We start from the raw sequence: 12,794 nt of genomic DNA on the forward strand, positions 1-12,794 counted from the left end.
GCCGATAAAACACTGCAAACTGCTGAGCAAGTGACATGCCTGGAATCAGGCTCTCTGCCTCTACATCATGCTGCTATCAGATTAAATAGCAAAACCTGCTGACAGATTCCCTTTAAATTTATTTCCTCCTGGTAGTCACACTTTCAGAGAGGTGGCCGGTCAGCATTGTAATGCTATTAACCTTCAGATTACCTCTTTATCTACGGGTTATTAGTAGTGTTTGTGGTAAAGGGAGATTGTCATACCCCCAATCTAAGTGACTGAGCGACCCAGTACTATCCCCGGTCAGGCACTGGGCCGGAGCACATAGAGGTCATCTTGACTTTTGTCTCGTCAAACATTGATATGAACACAATTGGACAAGGCGCGCCCTCAGTCTTTATTGCAGATCCTGGTCTGATTCCGGAATAGTCACAGAGGAGACAAAAAGAAAAGAAGTGAATATCATTTTTATAGAAATTCTTAGGCCTGGGCACCTGCAAGATGAATGAGTGACAGGTGAGGCTCTGGGGGCCGTGGACTTACTAATTTTGGTGTAAGTGTAGTTTTGCAAATTTGCATTAACCTTTTTCTATAACTGGAGCACTTGTAGGCCTGTATACTGTAACATACAGCAAATCATTCAAAGGATCCACACGTCTTACATTGCAAAACATTGACATATGTAATGTATATACACAAGATACTTACATCAGTCAGAAAAGAAGCAGCAAATAGAACCAGGTATTCCAGAAAAGGATTTTATTATACAATTGTACTATACCAATATGATTCCTAATACACAACACAATGGAGCAGATGTGTGTGACAACCATTGGTTCATACAATATAATGTCCTTTTCTATAGTCATAATATTCGGCAGAAGTGTTACTCAGAAATACAAAAATAGAATCATTTGTACAAATACAGTAAATTACATTGTAATGTGGAAGAGCGCAGCACACTACGTGGCGGAGGTATCAGAGGTGTCCTAGCACAGATCGGACATAATGCTTCCAGCACATGGGAACAGAAATGTATTTATCTATTACAAAAGTTCATATGATATTGCATTATTTCATAAAATACTGTTCATTATTGTAAAATTGTCCAAACCCAATGTAATGGGGCAATGTAACAGATAGAAACTCAGAGTATGGGGAAGTGTGCCACCTAGTGGATGGCCGAGGGAGCACACTAGACAAGGTCGTGTTTCCAGAATGATTAACAGCTTTCCTTTTGAATATTTTTTAGGACTTGCCTATATATCCAAAACAATTAATATTCATAAAGTGTATGTAAAAGTATAACACTGTGCAAAAAAACTAAAATGAATGCTGGTTATAGTTCTCCAGTTTACTTGCGTTAAGCCCAATGAATACTGAGACATAACTCGTCACTTTTGGTACTATGCCATGTAATATGCAGTTCCCAATTCTGGACAGGTAAAGAGCAGTATAGAAAATCACATACCGACATGTTTTTCAGCTGCCTTGCGACCAATTATCCGCCTTGTGCGTCCTTACACTTAAAAGGGGAATCCCATCTCCAAGATCCTATCCCAATATGCAGTAGGTGTAATAATATTAGCAAAAACCTCCAATTAGAAATATAGTATAGTTCTTCTGATTCGTTATGTCTCTTACCCCATGTGCAGGGCGTTACAGTAGCTTAGGTATCCATTGTTACGATAACTCATGTAGTGACAGTTAGCTGTTAGTGGTCATAACCATGGATACCCAAGCTACTGCAACGCCCTGCACATGGGGTAAGAGACAAAGCAAATCAGAAGAACTAGACTAAATTGCTAATTGGTGGAATTTGCTAATTACACTTACTACGCATTGGGATAGGATCTTTGAGATGGAAATACCCCTTTAAAGATCACAAGTCGATGTAGAAGATACTAATAGTTGAGAGTCCATTTCCTGGCAAAATGCTTGGAAACAAAGGGAAAAATGTGTGCAGCAAGAAATGTGTGCCGTCTGCAAGAGACAACCTGAGAGCAAGAAATCCGTAACCAAAAGAACAGCTATACGAGATCATTTAAATGGATATTTATGGCTGAGATAGGAATATCTGTCTGTACGCAGCTGCCTCAAGCAGTGATTAGTACAGAACCACAGAGCAAGGCTGCACTACTCCATTACCACCATTTACTATAGGAATCACAAAAACTGAGCATTTCAGCGGTCTCTGTAGTCCCCACCCCCGTGTGGCTGCCACATGCAGACAAGTCGTTCCATCCCTCTACAATATCCTGCATTTTGTGACATGGATCCTACCTGCATACATTACAGAGGTGCGGATATTGAGATGTCTCATTATGTAACAGTTTACTCCTCAGTCTAATATTAAGTGTTACAGCAACCGAGGCGGATCTGTCATCTGATTGCTCCCCCCATGTAAAGGCAGCCTAATATGGGGGCAGCCAAAAATGCACATAGAAACATTGCACTACTAGAAGCAATCAAACAATAAAGGGAACACATAATTATGAGTCTGGTGCTTTTATGGGGGGAAAGCTCCTCTCTGCTGTGATCGAGCCCTGGTTTCTGTGTATCTGAATACAAAGCAGTCCATCGATTATGGTGAAGAAATCGGAGGAGAGATTTTATCATTCATACATCTTATTCTTAGGAGTCCGCTGTATTCTTTGATTGCTCCTATTAGACAAATGGCACAATATTTTTTATGCTGCTCAGACTATAGTAGGGAAGACCTGACCCCATAGTTCGATGATGGATCTACATACCCCTTCAATATCTCATACAAAATACCAGCTTTGTCAGAATCAATTAAAATACTAGAGCAATGAACGTGAAGCATTGGTGTGTGTGTGTGTGTGTATAAATAGAGAGTGTATGTAGATGTGTATAATATTATATATAAAATATACCCTTGTGTAACTTGTGTCAAACATTCACCATTGATATAAAATTCTTTCCTGACAACTTATAGAAAATGATCATTTATAGAATACTTTATTTTTTGGGGGTTTTAAAGGGGTTGTCAGATACTTTACTTTATATTGATGGCCTTTCCTTAGGATAGGTCATCAATATCACATTCTGGGACACCCGGCACCGCCTGCCGATCAGCTGTTCTCATTGCTGCTGGAAGTACACAGCTTTGTCAAGTGTATAGTGGCCGGGGGGTTCTGCAGATCTACCTGTATTCAAATGAATGGGTGTGGATGTGCAGAGCGCGGCCCTGGCCTCTACAGCTGATGGAGCTGTGTAGTTCCGCTCCACAACTGAGCACTCCTGGATGTCACCAGCACCGAAAACAGCTGATCGGTGGGGGTGCCGGATTTCGCACTTCCACCGATCTAATATTGATGACCCATCCTAAAGAAAGTCCATCGATATAAAAGTACGGAACAACCCCCTTAAGTACCTTGGAATGAATGATATAGTGGCCACAGCATTTCACAAATCCACAGGTAAACTAAGCTCATCTTACCTTGTGGTTTAGGTAGTATGTAATTATAGAGCTACACTTTCCAGTTCTGCTCATATATACAGCAGTTATCTCAAGAAGCTGTGGTGTGCACATTATGGAGGAGGACAGCTGTAGCATTGCTGGTGTTGAGTACTAGTATTACAGACCTACTGATCTCCAGGGATGATCCTATACTGGAGGTAAAGGGGTTTGGATGGAGATATCCTAGTGGTTCCAGTGCGATAAGTAGAGCCGTATTATGGAGGTCATGTGAAGATGAGACTCTTGTGCTCTGGGATGCCGTACTTTCCCTTATTCTCCTCAAAGAGATCCTGGAGAGCCTTTAGGTACTTTTGATGCAGCTCTTCAATTTCTTCTTGCGTTGGATTTGATGTCTGCACCACTGGGATGGGTTTACCTACTGTTCAGGACAAATACAGTACAATTCATATTAATACTTCATGATAATAAGGAGACAATAGCAAAGACATGGCTAGTTGGGGCAAAAAGTCTATTGCTTTCATTATATTTCAAGTCTTCGTGGATCGTCTTATAGTACAAATATCATGATCCTGGAAGTTCTAAGCTCCTACTGAGCTGAAGCTGGTGATATGTTTGAAGGGAGCTGGCTGCATGGAAAACTTCATTAGCTAAGCCAGCCCCCTTCTCTGGCTCTACATCAGCCGCCCCTTCAAGCAGGTTACCAAAACTGAGAGGGAGAAGCAGCTTTCAGCCTGTGTCAAAATGCCAGAAGCCGCTAAACTTCAGAACCAGTAGAGGGGTGCGGCAATAGGATGATCATATATATATATAAAATATATAAATATATAAAATATATAAATATATATATATATATATATATATATATATATATATATATATATATATATATATATATATATATATATATATATATATATATATATATATATATAAAATATATATATATATAAAATACATACATACATACATACATACATACATACACACACTATTATATATAGTACAGACCAAAAGTTTGGACACACCTGCTCATTTAAAGATTTTTCTGTATTTTCATGACTATGAAAATTGTACATTCACACTGAAGGCATCAAAACTATGAATTAACACATGTGGAATTATATACTTAACAAAAAAGTGTGAAACAACTGAAAATATGTCTTATATTCTAGGTTCTTCAAAGTAGCCACCTTTTGCTTTGATGACTGCTTTGCACACTCTTGGCATTCTCTTGATGAGCTTCAAGAGGTAGTCACCGGAAATGGTCTTCCAACAATCTTGAAGGAGTTCCCAGAGATGCTTAGCACTTGTTGGCCCTTTTGCCTTCACTCTGCGGTCCAGCTCACCCCAAACCATCTCGATTGGGTTCAGGTCTGGTAACTGTGGAGGCCAGGTCATCTGGCGTAGCACCCCATCACTCTCCTTCTTGGTCAAATAGCCCTTACACAGCCTGGAGGTGTGTTTGGGGTCATTGTCCTGTTGAAAAATAAATGATGGTCCAACTAAACGCAAAGCGGATGGAATAGCATGCCGCTGCAAGATGCTGTGGTAGCCATGCTGGTTCAGTATGCCTTCAATTTTGAATAAATCTCCAACAATTTACAAAGTCATGAAAATACAGAAAAAAAAGGTGTGTCCAAACTTTTGGTCTGCACTAATATATATATATATATATATATATATATACATATATATATTAGTGCAGACCAAAAGTTTGGACACACCACCTCATTTAAAGATTTTTTTTTCTGTATATATATATATATATATATATATCCAGAAAACATGACCTGTTATTGGAGGACTGGAGTTGACAACCACTGCTCTAAGTGAATGGAGTTCAGGGGCATTTGGAAAAGTTTGTTTTTTTTTTACAGTTTTTTTTAGTCTTCTTAATACTAAAGGGCCAAATCCAATATTTTTATGCCAGAATTCTTGTAAAAACTATATTACAGTTCTGGTTTTTACTCCAATCCCAGACGGCTTTGACAACTTTTTTCGGGAAGGGCGTGGCTAAGCAGATACAACAAGTTCATCATTTACGCCGAAAGAGTGGTGTAAATTATGACAGAAATGTACTGCAGTTCCTGGTTCCTGGAGTGGCGCACAGCAGGTAGAATATGCACCAAATGCATTAAAAGGTGAACTCAGTTCAGCGCAATCTTCATTAAGGCTGAAGTGCAAAACTCCAGTGTTGATTAATTGGGGCTTAAATGTTCTTTTCTGTTTGTTACGGGGTGCAAATACAGTATTACATTGTGCGTTACGATCAACTAGGTTGTTCATGTAATACACCGATCTCCTGGGTATTCCAGAGACAAATGATATTCGTAGCCAACCTCTGCTATGTGTAATAGACAAGGGTCTTGAACTGGAGACCACTTTCTTTAAATTCAGAATTTTCTCATTAATCACTTGACAGATTTTTCCAGTGTTATGGAAAATAACGGCTCTGTGCATCCCCTTTTGGTCAGTCAATCACTGCCGCAACTGTAGGTAACCGCTGCAGCCAGTAATTGACTGCAGCAGCTACTGGAAGAGGAAACAACGAGACTGGAAGCAGACCTCAGCAGTACTAAAAAAAAAAAAAAAAAGTGCTGCAAGCATCTGAAGGAGAAGTAGAATGCATTCATTTTTTAATAACCCTGCAGAGAGCTCTAAAAAAATAAAATAAATTAGTGTGAGAAAACCCTCTTAAGATATGTCCACTTATCTATAAATAAATATAATCATTAATATATTAATTACATAGCATACATGTAGATTTTTCTTAATTCCGCTTATTCTAGGACAAGTTCAGAAAATTATTAGACATAAGTTTTAAAACAAAAGTGCTGCAAATAAATGTTATTAAAAGAAAGCTTGGCTGCGTTTCTTGTCCACCTACCCACTGTGTGAATGGGCTTCCTGTAAGGCAATAGTCCAAAGCTGTACTGGAAGATCCCGCGGGCATGGAAGAGGGGTAGAGCGAAGCCCATTACTTTCTGAAGCTTCTCTTGGACACTACGGAGCAGAGAACCTTTTGGGTTTGATACCTGGAGGAACAGCTCATTCTCTCCAAAAGAGAAGACCGGGACCAAATGTGCACTGAAAGGAAAACAGCAAATTATGAATTACCCTCACCTACTGTATCTTCACCCATCCCTTGTAGACTGTGAGCCCTCGCGGGCAGGGTCCTCTCTCCTCCTGTACCAGTCGCTGACTTGTATTGTTCTTCATGATTACTGTACTTGTTTTTGCTATGTATTCCCCTTTTTCACATGTAAAGTGCCATGGAATAAATGGCGCTATAATAATAATAACGGTAATGGGCGTGCGTTTCCTGTGGGTAAAACGGCCCTATTACCGGTAAAATCATGTGGCCAATGAACATGTGTGAAAACCCCCTCCCCTCACCATTTGGACAAGGCTTTGTAATTTGCCAACTAATGCTGAAAGTGACTGTTTAACCCTACAAATCAATGTCTGACCCTATAATAAGCCATGCAACATGCATAAAGATTTCCAAGACACTCATCTGCAAACAGGTTTTTTAGGATTCTTGCTCTTCACAGAGTTGCCAAAATTATTTAATTTTTTTTCTGAACTACATTTCCAAAAATCAAGGATTGCAAAATTGGAAAGTCATAATGAATCCTTAAAGGCTATTAAATACACCATATGGACAAAAGTATAGGGACAATACATTTCACACCCACTGTAGATTTTCTCCTATTTTAAATAGGTATTAAAAGAGAATTTGACAACTACGTCATGCTGCCCGAACCAGTCATTTAGTATTGGCCTTTAAAAATAGGTTTTCTCTGAAACGTCTGAACATTACAGAGCGAAACATACATGACTGCAAAAATGGAGTCTGACTCCGAAGGACTGGCAACATGAATCAGACAGCGGGACTCCGCTGTCAGGTTCACTTTAATATGGAGTTGGTCCCTATTTTGCAGCTGTAACAGCTTCTACTCTCCTGGGAAGGCTTACGGCTACATTTTTGAGTTGGTCTGTGGGAATGTTTGACCATCCATCCAGAAGAGCATTTGTGAGGTCAGACACTGGTGTTGGATGAGAGGGCCAGGCTCACAATCTCCATTGTACTTCATCCCAAATGTGTAGGATGGGGTTGAGGTCCTGACTCTGTGCGGCCAGTCATGTTCTTCTACACCCAACCATGCATTTATGGACCTTGCTTTGTGTACTGAGGCACAGTCATGGGGAACAGAGAAGGGCCTTTCCCAAAATTGTTACAATTGTCCAAAATGTCTTATGCTGAAATAATTAAATTTCCCTTTACTGAAACTACGGTGCTTAAACAAAACCCTGAAGAACAGCTCCATAGCATTATTCTTTCTAAACCAAACTTTCCATTTGGCACAATGCAGTCAGGCAGGTAACGTTCACCTCAAATTCACCAAACCTGAACTCATCCATCAGATACAGCAGTGCGATTCATCTCTCCACATGAGGTACTTCCACAGTCTCAGAGTCCAGTGACAGCTTTACATCACTGCATCCAACACTTAGCATTGTGCTTGGTGATGTAAAACTTGCATGGAGTTGCTAAGCAATGGAAACACTTACCATGAAGCGCCCAATGCACAGTTTTTGCTTGTTCATCGGGCGATTGGCAGTCTGTTTACACTGAAAGATTAATCTTTCAGTGTAAATGCAGCTTGAACTCAATCTCCAAGAATGGAATAAATATAATACCCCATCAAGCTGCAATTTGAATAAGCACAGCTTGCAAGACCTGTCTCTCAACTGACAGAGGAGCTGTATCGTAAGCACACATATCAGTGAACTGCTGTTAATGTGTACGATTATGGCTTACAGCCAATGAAAACACAAAAGTCATTATCTCAGTAAATTAGAATACTTTCTAACAGCTTGAAAAATGTTTTCAAAATCTGAAATGTTGGCCTACTGAAATGTATGTTCAGTAAATGCCCTCAATACTTGGTCGGGGCTCCTTTTGCATCAATTGCTGCATCAATGCGGCGTGGCATGGAGGATATCAGCCTGTGGCACTGCCGAGGTGTTATGGAAGTCCAGGTTGCTTTGATAGCAGCCTTCAGCTCGTCTGCATTGTTGGGTCTGGTGTCTCTCATCTTCCTCTTGACAATACCCCATAGATTATCTATGGCGTTAAGGTCAGGTGAGTTTGCTGGCCAATCAAGCACAGTGATACTGTTGTTTGTAAACCAGGTATTGGTACTTTTGGCAGTGCGGACAGGTGCCAAGTCCTGCTGGAAAATGAAATTTCCATCTCCAAAAGCTTGTCGGCAGAGGGAAGCATGAAGTGCTCTAAAGTTTCCTGGTAGACGGCAGCACCGACTTTGGTCTTGATAAAGCACAGTGGACCTACACCACCAGATGACATGGCTCCCCAAACCATCACTGATTGTGGAAACCACACTAGACCTCAAGCAGCTTGGATTGTGGCCTCTCCACTCTTCCTCCAGACTCTGGCACCTTGATTTCCAAATGAAAATAGGAACTCTGGGACCTTGTGGAGTGTGTCAATGACTGCCCTCTGGACATCTGTCAAGTCAGCAGTCTTCCCCATGATTGTGGAGCCTACTGAAACAGACTAAGGGGACTTTTTAAATGCTTAGGAAGCCTTTGCAGGTGTTTTTTGTTAATTATTTTAATCTACTGAGATAATGACTTTTGTGTTTTCATTGGATGCAAGTCATAATCATCAACATAAATAAACACTTGAAAGAGATCACTGTTTGTAATGACTATATAATATATGAGTTTCACTTTTTGTATTGAAGAAGTGAAATAAATTAACTTTTTGATAATATCCTAATTTACTGAGATGCACCTCTATCTTCTCCTCAGCTGACTGAATATAGAGGACTGAGACTGAAGAAAAGAAAAAAAAAAAAAAAAAAACGTTGTGCTTCGTCAGCGGAGGAGATTTTATTCTCATGTTCCAGCCCTTCTCAGGCAGCTCACTGCTATCTGTGCTTACAATACAGCTTCTCTGTCATTTGAGACACAGGTCTCGGGGGCAATGTTTCTTCAAACTGCTTCTGATCCGGTCACGTGACTAAGATGGGCTGCAGTTTGAATTATATGACGGGGGCAATTTTATTACATTCTAGAAGAACCACTTTAACTTAACAGCTAGGAGATGAACAGAAAAGAATCCTGCTACAAGCCTCTGTGTTTCCCAAACGGAAGCAACAAAAACTAATTACTCTAGCTTTTTTTTTGTACCAATGCATTTGAATGATTTATAATCCAATTTATTACTCATTATAACGCACCCTCTCTTCAATGCCACTTTGATGAACCCCTTCCTCTTCAAAATATGGAGGGTCAAATTTCCAGGATGTGCATCTAATGATTCTTCAGCACCCCCAATTACTATGATCGCAGCATTTCCTCCCTCCTCTCGGGTCAGAACATGCGTCACACTCTTCTTGGATGCGGACACCAGACCTGTATATGGTAAAGGCAGAGATGATACACTTGTGTATGCATATAGGTATTGTGCCTATAGAGGATTCACCTGTTGCTGCCTCTACTGTTCAAGCATCATATTTGGCCTTTTAGACATCATAAATTAAATTAACAGCCATTTATTTTTTCTATGTCACAAGCAGCAGGGCAAGGACCATGGAAAGTCAACTAAATTATTTATATCTGTAGAAGGTGAAGGAAACTGGAAAAACTAGAGAGATCACCTGCAAATGCATGCCCAATGTTAATGACTGGTATTGTCTCATTCTGCCTTTTATGAGTGGCGATGCCACCATGATTGCACACAGGTATGTGTTACAATGACCAGCTCTGACGTTTGCAGGGGAAATCTAGTTAGACAACCTGGCCGGGGACCATAGGCAGAGATGGGACTAGTACGTCGCCGCCCCTGGCCGGCTTCTTCTTGAACCACTCCAGGTGATTGCCAGGTCTCTCCCATAAAATTCCCCCCCAAAAAATGGTCATCGATAGGAGTTTGATGAAGCAGAAAAAAAACACAATAGAAATAACTCCTGAGTACAAATAATCTAAAACAATAAATCTTTATTAAAATATATACATACATACATACATACATAAACTGCAGAGACAAATATACTGGTGATTTTCAAAAGTAGTATATCAATGTGCTTTCTACAAATACTTTCTATGACTGTTGATATCTCAAACTATATATAAAAAAAAAACCAGAAGAATAATATAAAACACAAATGTATTGGATAAATCCATAAAAGATTATCAATCTAATAAATTAGTCAAAATGATAGTAAATCTATGTATATGCATGGTAAAAAATAATATCTTCTTCTAGTGGGACAATTGGAGTTGGACACAATATATCTAAATGTTAGCACCATGTATGTATACACAGATTATACAAATCCAATTGCTACACATTAACATAAGTGCATAGGATACTTTACAAGCATGTTGGCAGCATATAAGCACCATATGTGAAATAAGCATTATACCATATACGTAATAAGCCCTAAGGAAGCAATAGTGCAAAACGCGCGTCAGGAGGTCTGGTGTATCAACTGAATCTGTATAATCTATGTGTATACATGGTACTAACATTTATGTATATTGTGGCGAACTCCTATTGCCCCACTAGGAGGAGATACTATTCGCAAGCATAAATATACATAGATTTACTATCATTTTGACTAATTTATTAGATTGATAATCTTTATCTTTTACGGATTTATCCAATACATTTCTCTATGTAGGTCATATTATTCTTCAGGTTTTCTAAACACTGCTCAAAAAAATAAAGGGAACACTCAAATAACACATCCTAGATCTGAATGAATGAAATATTCTCATTGAATACTTTGTTCTGTACAAAGTTGAATGTGCTGACAACAAAATCACACAAAAATCAATGGAAATCAAATTTATTAACCAATGGAGGCCTGGATTTGGAGTCACCCCCAAAATTAAAGTGGAAAAACACACTACAGGCTGATCCAACTTTGATGTAATGTCCTTAAAACAAGTCAAAATGAGGCTCAGCATTGTGTGTGGCCTCCACGTGCCTGTATGACCTCCCTACAACCCCTGGGCATGCTCCTGATGAGGTTGCGGATGGTCTCCTGTGGGATCTCCTCCCAGACCTGAACTAAAGCATCTGCCAACTCCTGGACAGTCTGTGGTGCAATGTGACGTTGGTGGATGGCGCTAGACATGTTGTCCCAGATGTGCTCAATCGGATTCAGGTTTGGGGAACGGGCGGGCCAGTCCATACCTTCAATGCCTACATCTTGCAGTAACTGCTGACACTCCAGCCACATGAGGTCTGGCATTGTCCTGCATTAGGAGGAGCCCAGGGCCAACCGCACCAGCATATGGTCTCACAAGGGGTCTGAGGATCTCATCTCGGTACCTAATGGCAGTCAGGCTACCTCTGGCGAGCACATGGAGGGCTGTGCGGCCCTCCAAAGAAATGCCACCCCACATCATTACTGACCCACTGCCAAACCGGTCATGCTGAAGGATGTTGCAGGCAGCAGATCGCTCTCCACGGCGTCTCCAGACTCTGTCACATCTGTCACATGTGCTCAGTGTGAACCTGCTTTAATCTGTGAAGAGCACAGGGCTCCAGTGGCGACTTTGCCAATCCTGGTGTTCTGTGGCAAATGCCAAGCGTCCTGCACGTTGTTGGGCTGTGAGCACAACCCCCATCTGTGGACGTCGGACCCTCAATACCACACTCATGGAGTCGGTTTCTAACGGTTTGTGCAGACACATGCACATTTGGGGCCAGCTGGAGGTCATTTTGCAGGGCTCTGGCAGTGCTCCTCCTGTTCCTCCTTGCACAAAGGCGGAGGTCGAAGTCCTGCTGCTGGGTTGTTGCCCTCCCATGGCCCCCTCCACATCTCCTGGTATCTGCTCCATGCTCTGGACACGGTGCTGACAGACAAAGCTACCCTTCTTGCCACAGCTCGCACTGATGTGCCATCCTGGATGAACTGCACTACCTGAGCAACTTCTGTGGGTTGTACTGTAGACACCGCCTCATGCTACTGTACCTCTAGGGGTGAGAGCAATGGCAAAATGAAAAAGTGACCAAAACAACAGCCAAAAAGGAACAGAGAAATGGTCTGTGGTCACCACCTGCAGAACCACTCCTTTATAGGGGGTATCTTGCTAATTTCCTATCATTTCTACCAGTTGTCTGTTTCATTTGCACAACAGCAGGAGAACTTGATTCACAATCAGTGTTGCTTCATAACTGGACAGGTAGATTTCACAGAAGCGTTATTGACTTGGAGATAAACAACACAATGTAAGTGTCCCCTTTATTTTTTTGAGCAGTGTATATGGTTTGAGATATCTACAGTCATAGAATGTATTTGTAGTAAGCACATTGATATAC

The 12,794-nt window shown here is 40.7% G+C and overlaps 1 protein-coding gene across 2 annotated transcripts in view; it reads right to left on the reverse strand.

Moving 5' to 3' along the window:
• Positions 1–726: 726 nt before the first annotated feature.
• Positions 727–12,794, reverse strand: part of MOGAT1 (monoacylglycerol O-acyltransferase 1) — a 30,668-nt gene continuing 18,600 nt past the window's right edge. For both annotated transcript variants that reach the window (XM_073674609.1, XM_073674610.1), the window contains exons 5-7: positions 9,700–9,874; positions 6,315–6,514; positions 727–3,845 (exon numbers count right to left, since the gene is read on the reverse strand). In XM_073674609.1, the coding sequence (XP_073530710.1) occupies positions 3,691–3,845; positions 6,315–6,514; positions 9,700–9,874 (530 nt within the window). In that variant the 3' untranslated portion in view covers positions 727–3,690. The remainder of the gene's footprint in view (positions 3,846–6,314; positions 6,515–9,699; positions 9,875–12,794) is intronic.

This window comes from Phyllobates terribilis, unplaced genomic scaffold, assembly GCF_046119375.1.
Source record: "Phyllobates terribilis strain yellow unplaced genomic scaffold, ASM4611937v1 Scaffold_3__8_contigs__length_932513732, whole genome shotgun sequence".
NCBI lineage: Eukaryota > Metazoa > Chordata > Amphibia > Anura > Dendrobatidae > Phyllobates > Phyllobates terribilis.